At 38.7% G+C, this 16,860-nt stretch overlaps 3 protein-coding genes across 3 annotated transcripts; all 3 read left to right on the forward strand.

Moving 5' to 3' along the window:
* The first annotated feature begins 50 nt into the window (after positions 1 to 50).
* On the forward strand, positions 51 to 4,622 carry LOC116295992 (uncharacterized). The gene is made up of 3 exons (XM_031703954.2): positions 51 to 304; positions 1,541 to 1,630; positions 2,071 to 4,622. The coding sequence occupies exons 2-3, from the start codon at positions 1,549 to 1,551 to the stop codon at positions 3,564 to 3,566; spliced, it is 1,578 nt and encodes a 525-aa protein (XP_031559814.2). The 5' UTR covers positions 51 to 304; positions 1,541 to 1,548; the 3' UTR covers positions 3,567 to 4,622.
* A 573-nt stretch (positions 4,623 to 5,195) lies between these two features.
* On the forward strand, positions 5,196 to 7,084 carry LOC116296002 (uncharacterized). The gene is made up of 2 exons (XM_031703966.2): positions 5,196 to 5,754; positions 6,243 to 7,084. Exons 1-2 carry the CDS (start codon positions 5,634 to 5,636, stop codon positions 6,494 to 6,496), a joined length of 375 nt encoding a protein of 124 aa, XP_031559826.1. The 5' UTR covers positions 5,196 to 5,633; the 3' UTR covers positions 6,497 to 7,084.
* Positions 7,085 to 8,008: 924 nt separating this feature from the next.
* LOC116296001 (uncharacterized) lies at positions 8,009 to 16,553 on the forward strand. The gene is made up of 6 exons (XM_031703965.2): positions 8,009 to 8,214; positions 9,861 to 9,944; positions 10,327 to 10,524; positions 10,661 to 11,131; positions 11,568 to 13,541; positions 14,557 to 16,553. Exons 2-6 carry the CDS (start codon positions 9,869 to 9,871, stop codon positions 15,519 to 15,521), a joined length of 3,684 nt encoding a protein of 1,227 aa, XP_031559825.2. The 5' UTR covers positions 8,009 to 8,214; positions 9,861 to 9,868; the 3' UTR covers positions 15,522 to 16,553.
* Positions 16,554 to 16,860: the final 307 nt, after the last annotated feature.

The raw sequence follows: 16,860 nt of genomic DNA on the forward strand, positions 1-16,860 counted from the left end.
TCTCGCATTTGCCTACGTATCGTTGGTTCGTATCGGATTATATTATGAAGATCTGATCACCCGAGCGCACAGTGGCGTCACGCTCAATTCTCGTCACGTCGATGTTTGACAGAAAGCAGGTTGTTTCACTCAACTGGAACCAAACAGACAACACCACCGCGAACCAACTACATTGGCTTCGCGTACCCTGAATTAACACAAAATTACTCCAATTTTGTTGAGGCTTTTACGGTTGTAGACTTTGGTGTTCCTGAAAGATCGGTTCTTGGTCCACTTTTACGCGCACAAAACACCGCAGAGATAGGTAAGACTTTTTTATTTTTTGTTTTGGGCGTTGTTTGTCACATCCACGACTTGCATGTTAAATATTTACTGTCTGCCAATAGGTTAAAAAATAAATAAAAACAACTAAGCATTTCTGTTTATTTGATTTTTTTAAACATCTGTACACTTTATTTCATTTTATTTTTTTCGTTGTGTTGGGAGCGTTTTTTAAATCTCTGTTTACTGTAAGAACTATGTAGAGTAAACTAGTTTACTGCCTTCAAAAGAACAAGAATTTCCACTCGCAAATGTATTACGCTATTTTATTATTATTTTTATTATTATATTTTTGTAATTCGTTCAGATTATGCTTTTCGAATTCTAGATATTTTTTCTTTCGTTTGTATTTTATGGAACTGAAAAAGGATTGGCTCCAATGGGTGGGGCAATCGTGACATTGAATTTGAAAATACTAAATCTTCATTTTCTTTTTTGCTATTTGTCAGTTAAAATACTTAACAATACTCGGTTTAAGTTTTAGTGTTTTTCGAATATAAAGATTTCTGGGAATTTCTAATTTCCCTCCCATTCGCAAACACATTGGGAACTTCATAGAAAGCAGTAGAAAAGTGTTTATAAAACGAGAGCCACGATCAGAATTCTTCAATATTTAAAACGATTAATATTCTCATGCATTTGAAAACCCTTACATATAAAGTATTTTTGATTCTTGAGTCGAAATAAAGAAAATGATTTCGTTGGTATACGGGGAGCAGTGATAGAAGGCGTTAACCCATGTCAAGCATCACGTTAAGGAGATGATGTTACTAGGATCGGATTTCAAGTTAGTGTGGAAGGATCAATAATCGCAATTGCTTTGATTGACCATATTTTCAAGTCTTATTTTATAAGTCGTTTCAGTAGTTCTTTAAAATACAGTGATTCCTGTATTAAGTGTTCGGACAAACGCGCGGACAGCTTTTTGCACGACCACGAATTTTTTTTTTATCTTTACTGTAGAACAATTCAAACCTCTTTTAAAAGCGAACACTAGGTAAGGTAGAGGTGCTACGGTATGTTTTAGCGTGTGTTTGCCAAAATACCAATCGGTTTATTACGAAAACTCAGGATACATAGTGATTCCACCACGCCCTTATGTCAGTAGTACTAGAGTACCTATGAACGCCCTTCAAATACGTACAGATAGGTTAGAGCGCTAAGACATAGAATCTTATCGCTGAACGCACATATAATCCAAGTCTGTTTTCCTTTACAGAATGTCTAATGGCACTGATTGATGAAATGAAAAAAGGGAAGCTGTTTCTTCTCATCTTTACTTCATTTTTCTTTGTTACTGTTTGTGATGGTAAGTACGAACACCTGACGGCTGACCAACTTGTTCACAGCCGAAAAGGAAAAAAAAAAAACGCCTGCGCATGCTTGTAGTCTTTATGCAAATTGGGAAAAAGAACTATGGGCTTTGAAAAAATTCAGAAGCTAATATCAGCTAGTTCTTGAAAGTGTTAATAACGCTAATGGTCACCCAGGCATATATGCGTGACTTCACGGCCCTTACAATGGAACGTTTTCACTCACGTGACAAGGCAGCCATATTAGTGTACCAAACAATAGAAACTTTCTGCACAGTTTTTGCATGACATGCATTTCAGTTTTGGTGAGTTTGGCTATATTTGTCACGCAAGTGAAATCTTGTCTTGTCACGCAAGTGAAATCAAAGTGAAATCTTTCATTCTGGTGCTACATTTAGTGTCACACAATAATAACAGCTATTTGATCACAAAACAGGTAAAAAAGAACAGAAACTTGAACACATCATTGGAGACCTCAAAGGAGAGAGCGATAAAGTAGCTAATGAGATCTACGCATGGATAGACAAACACAGTAAAGGATTACAGTCACATGACCATACACGTCATCAATCACGTGATCGCCTAAGAAAACCAGGCCTACCCAATACACACAAGAGAGGAAATGTAGAGAAATTGATTAAGACGATTAAAGGCGAAAGCGATCACCTCGCCAATGAAATATATGCTTGGATAAACAAGCATGGAAGGGGCTTCCTGTCACGTGGCAAGTCACGTGATATTGCACGTGATCATTTGAGGTCAAGGAGATCAATTGTGAAACGAAGCAATAATGGCAATGTACTCGATGGGGAATCTATTCAAGATGTGATGCGAGATTTGATGAGTGCCCCACATTCCAAGGGAAAACGTCATGAAAAGAAACCAGAAAACAAGAAAACGAAGAAAAGTTCTAAAAGAAAAGTAAACAAGAAATCGAAACATGCGACTACAAAAAGGAGTTCCAAAAAAGGAAACAAGAAAAACAGGATTCAAAAACACGTCAAACCTGTTTCACACTCGAAGAAATCAAAGATTCCAAGGAAGAAGAAATCCTCTTCAGCGCATGTCATTAAAGGAGTAAAAAGATCTGGTGGCTTGGCAAATCTTCTTAAAGTTATATCCGCTGACCCATCTAAGAAGATCGTCGTCACGAGAGGAAAAAATGATATCACTTTAGATCAAAAAAGCTTGAAATTTTTTAACCGCATTCCTAAGCCTGTCCTCCAGAAACTTATCGAGAATATAGGACTGAATAAATTTTTCAATATTGATACTTACATTTCTGGCGAAAAAGGAAAGGAAAAGACTAAACAGAGTATTCACAAATCCAAAGCTGGTAAAACAAGTAAAAAAAGTGTTGCAAAGAAAACAGTTTTGAAGAAAGTTGAAGGAAAATATCGCGACGAAAAAGGGTCTGGAAGTGCCATGGAAAATTCTGCTGAAGAAGAAGAAAAGATTCCGAAAATAAAAGCAGTTAAAGCGAAGAAGCCATCACGAAAAGGCGAAAAGAAATCGAGTTTTCCAAGCAAAAAAGCAAAGAAGCTTGCAGACAAACGAGCGACGAATACCAAGCTACGCAAAACGAAGAAGAAAGAAGAGCACGCCGATTCCAAGAGCAAAGTTTTGCAGTCAAAAAAGAGTAAAGCAAAAATCCATTCCAATATTGGACACCAAAAACTCGCCGAATTAAAAGACAAGATCAAGAAGACAAATACCTTGAAGTTCAAAGTCGCAAAAGCACTACTGGAACATTGCGAGACGCAAAACAAACTGAAGAAAGTTTTCGATAATGTAAATGCGTCTTTAAAGGAGGCTTCCCAACTCGCAAAGGCTATTGGGAAAAAGTTTGGAATCAACAAATCGGACCTAGATAAACTTACTACCAAACACACAGAGGAAGCGGTTCAGGAGTTTCTCAATAAGATTTTCTAAGTCATTGTTATCAATAGATCTCCTTACCTTGGTCGCAATGTTTTCCCATTTCAGACCAAATGTAAGTCTCTTGAGTATTATTTTTTGTTTAATGGTTGCGCATGAGAAGACACCAAAATATGGATATAACTCAGGCAAAGAGTTTTATTCTTAACAGAATGACAAGTGTCTGAAATGGGAAAACGTGCCCAACGTAAAGTAATCTGTTTTATTGGACTAATGTTCTTTGTACATAAGTTAAAAGACTATGACGTCATTTACTAGTGAACCAATGATGTTGTGTGTTGACAATTGTCAGAATTTTCAAAATGTAAATACTTTGAATATACATAAATGTTTGTTTTTTATCTTAGCATTTAATCACGTGATTATATTCGCCATCTTGGATAGCGATTGGTGATTTTTTAAATTAAAGAATATAATCGATGCAAGTAATTGGGTGACACGCTCACGTGACCAAAATAATTTATTTCTTGTTCTAATATTTTATATTCCCATGTGTCATAACAGTTATTGATTTTGATAATATCTTAATACTTATTTCACAAAGTGTAAGATCCAACATTGTAAATAATCAAGATATATATTTTCATAATAAAAATAATGACTTCAAGTGCTGATGAAGTGTCAAGACAAGGATTATCGTTCCAAGACACTACTCACTAGCCATCGGTTTTCGTTATGAGGAGGTTATGGGTACAACAGCCTGCGTAGCGGCCAAAATTGGAGGTTGTCAAGACAATATTCAAGGAGATTAGTTTTCATTTCCCTGCTTGAAGTTCAACGGAGCGGTGACGAAGTGACGGAAATATATTTCCGTCATGTTGTATCTCGATAGTAAAAAAGGTGGTGTGGCAGTAGCTAGTGCACTTATTAGAGATTGTTAGGTCGCTCCCTTGATTCGAGCATGCTCAATTCCAATTCAATCAGCGAATTAGCCGTGCCCTGAATTAGTTCAGCCCAGAGGTTGTTTTAGGGTTTGATCTGTGAGTTAGCCGTGCCCTGGCTTAGATCAGCTCAGAGGTTGTTTCAGGGTTTGATCTGTGAGTAAGCCATGCCCTGACTTAGATCAGCCCTGAGGTTGTTTCAGGGTTCAATCTGCGAGTTAGCCATGCCCTGACTTAGATCAGCCCAGAGGTTGTTTCAGGGTTTGATCTGTGAGTTAGCCATGCCCTGACTTAGATCAGCCCAGAGGTTGTTTCAGGGTTCAATCTGTGAGTTAGCCATGCCCTGACTTAGATCAGCCCAGAGGTTGTTTCAGGGTTTGATCTGTGAGTTAGCCATGCCCTGACTTAGATCAGCCCTGAGGTTGTTTCAGGGTTTGATCTGTGAGTTAGCCATACCCTGACTTAGATCAGCCCAGAGGTTGTTTCAGGGTTCAATCTGTGAGTTAGCCATGCCCTGACTTAGATCAGCCCTGAGGTTGTTTCAGGGTTTGATCTGTGAGTTAGCCATGCCCTGACTTAGATCAGCCCAGAGGTTGTTTCAGGGTTCAATCTGTGAGTTAGCCATGCCCTGACTTAGATCAGCCCAGAGGTTGTTTCAGGGTTCAATCTGTGAGTTAGCCATGCCCTGACTTAGATCAGCCCAGAGGTTGTTTCAGGGTTTGATCTGTGACTTAGCCATGCCCTGACTTAGATCAGCTCAGAGGTCGTATCAGGATGTCCATAAGATGTGAAAGTTGTTTTTTTTTTTCTATTTTCTTTCTCGTTGAAAAAGCATTTTACAAAATACTTCTTTCAAAGTAATTTACATTTACCTTTTCCCCGTTAGTAACCAAACCAGTCTATCACAATCATTCTTTACCGTTGCCCAGTCCCTTTAACAGTGTACCTATATTTGTTACAATCACAACATCAACCAACAGGTCCTCGTTACGCGAGAATCATTAATGCGCGACCACGTGACCGAAACACTTCATGTTTACCTCTTTTTATTTATATTATTTCTTGAGTCAAAAATCAATCTTTTTTGGCGGTTTACCAAGCAAATCTTTCAAACCAAATGACTTTGTATCAAATATCCTTTCATTGTTGGTCATAAGAGAAATCAGATTCCCACTACTGAATGGTCTGTTTAGTTTCTGTTTTGTATTGTGACAAGATGTGGAGCCCTTACGACAAGGACAAGTTCGTTGGAGCTGTTATTATCATCGTTGTTCTTGTTTCTTCACCACGGCAGACGAGAGGTAATGATCTTTACAACTTCTCACTGTCAATTGAGAGTGACTTTATTCGACAACAGAACGATTTCAAATTAGAAATAATAGATGAAATTTGGCAATACGAGTATATAAAAGAGAAGTCCTGTGATTGGCTAAGAAGACACTAGGAAGCCAATTAAGTGTTGTTATTGTCAGAGGTTTAACCTTTTCTTAGGCCCCCCGAGGGTTGTTCAAAAAATCCTGTTATAAAATCACTGGATTAAGAAGAACTACCCTGTCAACAATCTTACTACGTGAAAGTCAAATTGTTAACTCTCTGCAATGAGGAATAATGGACAACTTGAACATGGTAGTGATGAATTGTGGTTCTTTATTATACCAAGAAGCTAGGTTTTTTACCGAAGCTACTTTACGAATCTAGATCTCAGCGAGAAAAACGTGATAAACTTCAAAATGCAAATAAATGTAGTTTTTAATTTTCTATAATTCATTTCTCTTTATTTTCTCTATAGCCGCGCCAATCAAAGATCGCACGTCACGTGACCTAATGCAGATCATAAAGGATGCCGGGAAGGTATTCCAAAAAGCAGGAGAGACAGCGTTGCGAACCCTTCTCCCTAAAGTCATGAACTCTGGCCTAATACCTGGAATGAAGCCCAACTCCCAGAAGGCAACGCAACCTTACGGACCAAAGATACCGCTGAACACTCTCAACGAGTACTCAATTAGTCCTGTTATTCCAAATCAGAAGGTTACAGTCACGTGATAGTATGTTGAATTAATCACGTGACAAAAATTTGATTAAAGCTGTTTTATAGAAGTGGAAAACGATATAGGCCAAATTTAGTCACATGCCGAAGCCGTTGTATTGCTGGGTTTCACTAGACATCATTTCCTGTCTACTGGGGGAGGGGATGTTCATCAGCTGAATCACAAGTATTTCAATAGAATTCTTTCTGGTTGACAGCACATGGTGGTCAGTGTTTGACCACCATTTGGAGTAGATATTGATATTCAAAAACTTTTATCAGCTGAGTGAAACCCAGCAATAGACCCCTTGCACTGAGTCCCTAGAGGAATTGTTCTGGGGAACAGAACAATGGATTATTTTTGCATAAAAACTGAAAGACGCCCATTGTATGTTTTGTTCCCAGAACAATTCCTCTAGGAATTCAATGCAAGAGGTCTATACCATATACGTACTGTAATACAGTACAGTATGTTTCCAATTCATACAAAAATCGCTCCATAACAGAAAAAAAGGAAAATTAAAAGGAACAAATGTTATAGAAAATAGATAAGTGTTTGTATTATTTCAAAATATTTTAATAAATTTTGATTGTTGTAAAATCTTGCCATGTTTCCACGGTGTCTTTGTAATGTTGTTTCTAAGGCCCATATACCGCTCCCCTGGGAACACCATAGCCATAGCAGTAGGACCACCCTACCCTAATTGAAACAGGTTCTTATGAACGGGTTCTCCGCGAAAGACAACGTAAATTTTCATTCTTTCTACGTCTATGGCATATATATAAGGGACTAGAATTTTTGACATTTGGAAATGAAAGGAAGATTGATGTACCACCACAATGTGTAGGGCCAAAGATGAAAATATGGAAATGTTTCCGCGTCGCAAATTTTGTGAATGCGTTCGACACATGTTTCTATCTTTTTTGTTTTGTTTTGTTTTTGCATCTGTCAAACAAGAATTGTCTGGAGTGATAAAATACTTTCGTCTGGACTAGAAGAAGGAAGGGTGATTTTCCGATTGTTGACTCGAACTTAACACTGTCGCTTTCGGTGGCGAATTTTCTCACAACATAATATCGATTTGTCGAATTATTTTCGTTTTCTTTCGAGATAACAGGGAATATTATCCGTTCGAATGAACAACAAGAAATATACAAGCTTGTTTGTTGAATTACCTCAACTCACTGGTACACGCTGTAATCAAATTAACCTCGAACCCAAAACACGTTTGTTCTTCTTTTATGTGATTAAAATTAATTTACAAAAGGCTTAAAATATAATTGACAATATTTTTGAACCTCGGATTTTAAACTTTCCTTTTGAGCCTGTGGTAGTTTTGGTCAGCAACGTTTCTGAAAATGGCGTAAAGAATTCCTTAAAGATTTTTTTTTTGACAGACGATTTACGAAGTGTTTTGGACGGCAGGTATAGTTGGTTGATCTTCCAAGTTGTGACTTTTCTCGTAACGGGTCATTGACTTGTACAAATATAAATAATCGCTGACCGACTTTTGTAGAATTTTTTCCCGCGCTCTGATTGGTCGATGACGATCGATGATCTTATCGCCAAACTTCCCTGTTTCGTCGGGTCGAAGAAAATTCCAATATGGCGTAACATCACAGAAAAAAAACACTAAAATTTACCACAAAATCTAGCATTTTTCTTGAGATATTTCTACCAAGAGACTTTAGAATCGTAGAAGACATGTTGTACTTTTAAGGGAGTCTTTTACAGGTAAGATTTTGTTCTTTAAGTGTGTTTTACGAGGTCAATGAACCGATTGCCCCAGGAGTGTCCTACCTTGTGAAGCGATTCACACGGTAGAGAAAAGTTCATTGATTTTGTAAAATTTCCATTTATTTTTCTATTCAAGCGAAAAAGGGCTCTCTGTTTTATTTGTCTTCGTTCATTTTCAAGTCAAAAGCCTCCGATACGGATATCATAGAGGAATGTCCGGTAGAGTCCGTTCACCGTCAAAAACATTACGAGGATACATCGTGTGTGTGGTCCACCGGGCGAAAAGCACAGTCAGTCGTTCGGCAGTCATTCGTTGAAGAAATAGAAAAAGAGTCTTTGTTACATGGATCCTTAATATGGATTTTATAAAAAAATTAGCAGAAGTTAACAGTATCGCATTTACTCAGTGCCAAGGTACCGACAAATTCCGTCGAAGTAATACAAATGCATGGTTAACTCAAACGTCTTGGTCCTTTTTAGCGAGGTTTATTCTAACGCTAAAAATCAAGAAAAAGTTTATGCTACTGTCTGAGCTTTTTGCTTTATTTATTTATTTTTTTTTTCAATTTGATGAACTATCCCTACGGTCGAAGAAGAAGTGATTGTGATAACAAACATGGCGGATGTAGGTTTCCGTGTGACATTCTTTCTTTCTGTCATAATTCCAATGTATACTTTTTCAAGGTATTGAAGCAAAACGATCCGTGTTATGAGCAAATCAAAACTGACTCACACAACAAAACGACCGATGAAATCATATAGAAAACGTTCACACCGCTTTGTCGAGGGAAACGGAGAGATAAGATGGTGATTTTTGCGACCTTTACTGACCGATTACGAAAATGAGATCAGAGTAGTACATGAAAATGTCATTTTGAAGATGAAATGTTCAGGTCTTTTGGAGAATAAACTAAAGAAGCAGGTATGGAACCGCTAAATATTGAAACTATTACATCAAATACACTTTGCTTCAGTCGTTTATGGTTTTATATTCTTGCTTCCTGAATATTATTAACATTTGTTTCCTAAAAAATGACTCATCCCATTAACTGATAACATGTCCCTACACTGACGATCTGTTTTAGATATGCCAAATCTTATTAAATAAACTCTTATGAAAATCCTTAGAACTTGAAAAACATTGTTTAATTTTGCTGTCATAATTTCATGTCAAACTCTGGACAACTAGTTTTCATCGAGAATAGCGTAATTTTTAGTGTATTATAAACAAGGCGAATGTAGTGTTTGGGAGACTGACTATAAAATTTCACAAGGAAGCGAATGATTTTCGTAGGGTTGGAAACTACCGCATCAAAAAATTAGCGATGATTTCATTTTAGAAAACAAAACCCAATTGGTCCATCCTTTTGAATTCAATCTTGCCCCAATTAACACACTACATCACCATCCCTTGAGTATTGTTTACCTCGGCTTAAATTGCATGGTCAATGTTGTCCAACTTTAGACCTGATGACTAAAAAGACCCATCTATTGTTGCATGTTATATGAAGTTTTCGCTTGCGCGCCCATTTTGGCGCCAAAATATTCTAGCACTGCTCGCTGTCCTTCAATACACAAAACTTCACATAAACATGTACATCCTAGTTGCTCAATTGTCCAAACAATTTCTTTTTTATTCGCAGGAGTACAGATGATCTCGATAGCGCCTGTTAGGACGCTGTTCTTGGTCGTGTCATTCATTCTGGTCAATCACTCAAGCCAACAAGGTTAGATAAATCGTCCTTGATTTACGAGGGTAGCACTTAATAGCCAGTGGCTAACAAGCCCACATGAACAAACCTGTGGCCCTCGTTCCATGATTGAATTAAAATCTAGATGTTACCGCGTTAGGTTGATTTTTGCGTAGGGAGGAAAAGCGGAGAACCCGGAGAAAAACCCTTGAAGCCGCACAGGAGAGAACCAACAAACAACTCTACTCATGATGGTAGTTCAGAGGATTGAGCACATGACCCAAGTGGTTATAAGAGGCTGCGCATTAGAAGTGTGCACTATGCCACCCGTGGATTTGGCTTTTAATTGTTTTCCATTAAAATTATACTTGATCTCCTTTGGAAATTTTTTCACTAAAACCGTATTTTGTTTTCTAAGAATTTTTCGAAGATGCTGTGAAACGAGAGACTCTTACACCAGAATTAGACACGAGTCTTCTATCCAACATTGACGAGGATGATACAGAAGAGCCTTATTTGGAGTATAACGGCCCACCGAATACCTCTGCAAGAGACGAAGAACCAGAACCTGTAGAAGAGCAAGAGCAAGAAGACGAGGATGCAGGGAGACGAGCAGGTAAGCAAGTCATCAGTTCATGAAGTTATTAGCTTCAATAGATCTTAGGGATTCAAAACACTCTGTTGAAATAGACGGTCACCTCTCATTAGGCTCGTATCAGTTTTATTAATCTATAGTAAAAATATTTTCACAGAAAATTCAATAGATGGAAATGTAGACCGAATGTTTTCGCAAGAGGCTCCTGCGTTTAATGAAGAAGACGAAGACGTCGATGAAGAAGATGGCAAAGCTCCCTATAACGATGAAGAGAGGGAGATTGATGAAAATGCAAAGAAACGATCAGAGTTAGTAAAGTTTGAAAAAAATGCCGACACTTCAAAGAAACCCAAGAAACTCGAATCAATTCATAAAAATCATAAAGTAAAAACCTCGCGCGACGAAGAAAAGGCGAGAAAAAGGTCAACAGTTGAAAAAAAGAACACTAAAAAAGTGGAAGCAAAAGACTCCGTGAATAAAGTTGAGGAATCCAAGAGTAAAGAGGAAAAAGATAGCTCTGTTTCTGGGTCGAGTTCAGGGGAAGGAAGTGTTGGGAGTGGAAACGAGGCTAGTGGGGACGAAGAGTCTTCTGGAGCCGAGAGAGAAAGACGACAAGCTTTCCAAACAGGTAAAATAAAACACTGCGTACATGTCATGTTTGTGTTATTACCCCGTGTGTGCATGTGGTAACATGAACGCGATGTTGGTTGACTGTAAAAAAATATTTTGTCTTGCTTTCTTTTGTTATGTCAACCAACATGGCAGCCATCTTGTCCTCTTACTTTCATGGCAACGGACGCGCGCCAAGTATACGATGCTTTACTGTGATTGGGTGGCCTTTAATTTTCTAGTATTTTTATTGGTCCAGAATGCAAGCCATTTGTCACAGGATCATACGTTTCCAATCTCGTTTTCCAATCTCTTACTGCGCATGCTCGTCGAAAAAATGATCATGCGCATTAGTAAGAGAAAAAAATGGCTATGGGAAGAAGCATGGTCCAATTCCTTCTATACAAAACTTGTATCAAATAAAGCCAAACATTTATTTTTACCCTTAATTTCAGAGGACCAAGTTATGAAAGCTAAAGAGAAGCTAAAAAATGCTCAAGAAGCTTCTGAAGCCCTGACAAGCATAGAAAAGGAGATGGGTCTAGACCCCTCAGTTGCTCCTGATAAAACAAAAAATCTGACCTCGGCACTTCACAGCGAAATGCAAAAATTCAAAGACATCATTTCGTCACAAAATGATGAAGTCAAAAAATCCAAGTTTCAAAAACTCGAGAAACTCGCTGAAGAGGATGTCAAAGGAGCGAACGATGTAATGAAACTCATCGTTGAGCTGGAGGTTGCTAAATTCTTTGCTAAGAATCGTGCTCGCAAGAAGCTTGAACTTGCTTTGAGGAATAAGATTACTACCCCTCCGTCACCTCCCGAACCTGCTGCTCCTGTAGTACCCTGGTTTGGTGGTATGGGACAGTATCAGAATCAAGCAGGAATGGCAGACTTTATGCCTAAAGAACAGAGTTTTAATGCTCCAAATCCGTACGCTTCTTATGCGGACGAACCACAACAACCGGCTCAGCAAGCTCCAGCAATGTCTTTCCCCTCTGCTCCTCAGGCCGCTTTCCAACCTTTTTCAATGCCACCAGCTTCCTTCCAGCCAGCCCCGCTTCCATCGGGACCGTATCAGGCGTTCAACACACCTGCAGTACAAAATCCTCTTCAGAGTCAATACCAGGATAGTACTTTACCACCACCAAGATGGGGTCCACAGGTTGCATCTTTTGCACTAGTACCACAGACACCCCAGGAATATAATCCATATGTGGCAAACCCAATGAGTTTTGCTCCAGCTAATGGTATGTCCCAACCAAATCCTCAACCACAGCGACAGCCAAGTTTGATTAATAATCCTCCAATGAATAAACCTGCTCATAAAATAGTGAAGGTTGCTCCAAAGCACAAGATTACTGAGAAGAAACCTCAGAAACCAGCTCAACGCCAAGATAATAGACCCCACATACAGTCTCCTCAGCCACAGAATCAGCAGGCGAAGTATTTGCCACAGTCGTCTCCATTCAGTGATCTTCAACCTCTGCAATCTCTCAGTTCAGTCCAGCAGCAACTACCAAGCTATAGCAACGAAATGCAGTTGCAGAAGGCGCCATTTTCGTCGTACACTCAAACTCCTTTTGCAGCGTCTTCCTCCCACCCGTACTCTGACGCGTTCGCTCCTCCTCCACCACAGCCCAACACCCAAACGTTCTACCCACAGTCCTCCTGGACATCCCCACCTCCACAGGTTAATCGATTCTCTGATAGTTTGTCTCATCTGAATCCGCATTACCAAAAAGCAGCGGCAACATTCAAGCCTGTTAGTTCAAAGCCTCCTGTAAAAGCAGGGCAGCGTCCTCATCCTCCGGATCTTGCAAAAATGTTGAAAGATTTGGCCCGGTATCATTCTCGTCCAATCACAGCGCACCATTTCAGACCCGTGCCTCCAGTTCAAGTTCCAGAGCCTCAGCAGCTACACGAGCCCAGTCCTCCAGCACTAAAGACTCCACCAATGTATTCTCAGTTTGATTTCCCAGGGCAACCTGAGCCCGCAATACCAGTACAGCAGCCTGCCACTCAGTTCGCACCACCGAACCAACAATACTACCAACCTCAAGTCCCTCAAATGCCCTTTGTGAGCCCACAGCTTCCTATGCCAGCACCATTACCCATTCAATATCATGATCCAGCAATGCAGTACTCTAACGAGCAGAAGAACAATGACGCGGACGAAGATGAAGATGAAGATGTCAATCCAATGGATCAACAATTTAACGATAACCCAAATCCACAACAACCAGGCCTGCAGTACCAAGGTCAAGCGGTATACCCCCAACAACAACAGCCAATGCCACAAGCGTACAACGGGTACAACTCATGGACAAACCCTGGAATAAACGGGAATATGGATAGTTTATCTTGGCCACAGAACCCCAATCCTCAAGCATATGGATATCAGCCTGAAACAAATTATGAACAAGTTGGTAAGTATCTTGAATTCGATGGATGAAAGACTACTATGTAGAAATAGTCGCTTTGCACCATCACGAGCCGGCGCCCATAATACAGCTTGGGCTGCCTGTGGTTAGACGGAGCAATAAAATCCCTCTTGCTCTCGGGAATTGAATTCTTTCACATGTAAAACGATTGTATTGTTCCTGCTATCAAACATGGCTGCCGTCACGTGGTGGTACAAAACCTCTTTTAACCATACTTAAATTCTTTTTTTTGTAAGTTTCTTGTTGGGATATTCCTACCTTGGAGGCGTCGTGTTCATGGGGCGGCGTTTCGACGTTGCTGAAGTATATTATTTACGTTCAGCTGCGTCGTCCGCGTGAGCGTGGTGTCGCTGAGCTTCACAGTTAAATTTATATATAGTTCATTTTAATCTTCATGTAATGTTTTATCATACTTTAGAAAACTCATTAATAATTCATGAAGAAAACACAATAGAAATCATGACCATGAAGGTGATTTTATATCTGATAAAGATTCGTCTTCATTTGCATAAACTTTAACTTGGATTTTCTCTATCAAACTTGGTTCATTTCGTAAAAAAATCGGTACACAATGAGAACAAACATCATAAGTTTTCTAAGCCGTTCAATAATCTCGCAGATCGTGGTTTATCGGGTCTAAAACCACTCGGCTGCGCCTCGTGTTTTATACCCGATAAAACACTCCTGCTCGTTTATTAAACATTACATAGTCAATTTTTCTAATAAGTTCGTGTTGATAGTTGTTATTACATATATTTTATATTTTTAAATTTGTAAATATTAGTAGTTTTATATTGAGGGCCACAAGTTTATTAGTGTAGTACACTATTTAGTGCCACCCTCATTAAATAAAGTTGTTATTATTATTATTATTATTATTATTATTACTTTTTTTTCAGTAAAGTTACCTACGAATTTCCTGTATTTTTCTAACTGTAAAAATATCTGTTTTGTTATAACATTATTATTAACACATAGATGTTGTTGATATTATTTTCAGTTGAACCGATTATTACTGAAGCTCTAAACAAGGTTCACGATACAAAGAAAGCAGCGTCGGTCGTCCAAAAGATCGAAAATACCATTGGTCTGTCACCGCCAGCTGTCAATCACATTATTGATGACGTGGAGTCTGAAACCAAGAAGGAGAAAATGCGGTTTGATCAGGATGTTAAAAATGATGAAGACAAAATTCAGAAAGATAAAAACCTCATTAATAATGACGAAAGCACAAATAAAGAAGATTTGCAGAAGAAAATAGAAGAGAAGAAAAAGAAATTGGACGAAGATAAAAAGAGAGACGAGGTTGCGAAAACGAAACTAGCAACGATTGAGAAAATTGAGAAAATTCTGACCATCATTGAAACCGCAAAATACTCCGCTCTTGAGCGAGCAAAGGCGCACTTAATGAAACTCAAAACAGAAAAAGATCCACAAATTAGGAAACGCGATTTGGAAACTCTAGAAAACGATTTGAAAAAATCTGAGGCAAATCACTTGCACAGAAGAAATGAGATCAACATTTGGTTGAAAGGGTCGCGAAATAACATCAATACGAGCCACTTTTTAGAAGGGAAACGGAAAGAAAATGAAGACCACAAGAAAAATTATAAAGTCTTTGGTTCTCCCTCGATTCCAAAGCTTGCGATTGCAAGATTCTCGACAAGGGTGGCCAAGAAATCTAAAATTGATTCTCCAGCAAATTCTACAGCGCGCGCTTCTGAACCAAGTAGAGAGAAGCCAGTCAAGAAGCCTAAGATTGGTATTATATTGATGAGAAAGCTGTTGCAAAGGATGGATGATTTGTACGACATGCAGTCTAAGATTCTAACACAGTTAATTAAGGACCATCAACGTGTGAAAGATGAGAGGGAAAAGGATCGAAGAAAAAGGAATATTCACAGTGCGCATCAACGACATGCAAATCATCGTCATCATCGTCATCTTCATCATCATTCCAGATGAACTACTTATAGGGGAAATTATTAGGAAGTCATTAAAAGCATTCGTCAAAGATTATTCAGTTTAATGTATTAATCAAAACGGGTATTTTACGCCCGGTTAATGGATGAAGAAAAGTCAACGATGAACATTTTCATAAGCGTCAAAATGCAAGCTGCCTTGCTAATGGAAAATGCAAATTCTTGATTATGAAGAACTAAGGACTGAAGGTCTTAAATACCGGGGACACTGATAAATTACTCTTTTAATGTGCAGCTACTGTTGTTGTGAACAACTGGGTTTTGAATTCAAGAAGTATCCAGTAGGTACGAAGGTCTGTAGCCCCTTTTCTCATTGTTCGTTGTTAGGGGGTAGTGAGAGGAAGATAAATTTTTAGGTTAGTGGCAAGTACCCCCTCCTCCCCCTGGATACGCTTATGTAATATATACACATACAGAAGAGACGTGAAAAAAGTCTTGTCAATAGACCCCTTGCATGTGACGTCAAAGGAGCTCAATTTAGAGGACAAGACAAAATAATTTACATCTCATGATATTTGGAAACCTATAGAGGCTTTGCACCGTCACGTGCCGGTGGCCATTATACGGCTTGGGCTGCTTGTGGTTAGATGGCAGAACAATAAATTCCCTGTGCTCTCGGGAATTTAAATCCTTCTCATGTAAAACGATTGTATTGTTCCTGCCATCTAACATGGCTGTGGCTGTCACGTGTTTTGCCCTCCAAGTCGACCTGCATTCCGAAATGCTGCAAAGGTCTCTATAAAAGCTGCATAGGTTTTAGCTTGGGAACTGATACACTAAGTGTATATATATAAATAGCAAGAGTTGTACTCTATAATTGTATGTCATTTTAATATTTTGATTGATAGGGAAGTGTGTCATAATATGGTTTGTTTTGGTATATAGTGAATAATATTTTTGATATAGATATATCATTGTTAAATACTAGGTCGGTGGACTTGGAGATCTGCCTAAGTTTGTGAGGTTAAATATCCAATGTAAATATGGTGTAAATAAATTCCACCAAAATTGAAAATGAGCCTTTGATTTATCAATAAAGCAGAGTGTGACACGCCCTTCCATGTCATGCAATCCAGCAAAATATTTTTAAAATTCCATATTTGAAGACGGTATTTCTAAAAGATGATATAAATCGAAAGATGTGGAGCTTACAAAAGCTAACTCGAAATCTTGCATGGTACGAATTTCAGGAACGCAAGACCGGATCATAAAGGAGTGTTTTAAGAGAGGAGCCCGTGATGACATTGGTCATCGGCGTTGCCCTCACCAGTAGCATCAATTATTTATATCGATTTGTGAGTTTTTCTGAGTACTCAAGACTA

Source organism: Actinia tenebrosa, unplaced genomic scaffold, assembly GCF_029948245.1.
Source record: "Actinia tenebrosa isolate PJP-AT-01 unplaced genomic scaffold, QUT_ActTen_1.0 PGA_scaffold6__47_contigs__length_16458017, whole genome shotgun sequence".
NCBI lineage: Eukaryota > Metazoa > Cnidaria > Anthozoa > Actiniaria > Actiniidae > Actinia > Actinia tenebrosa.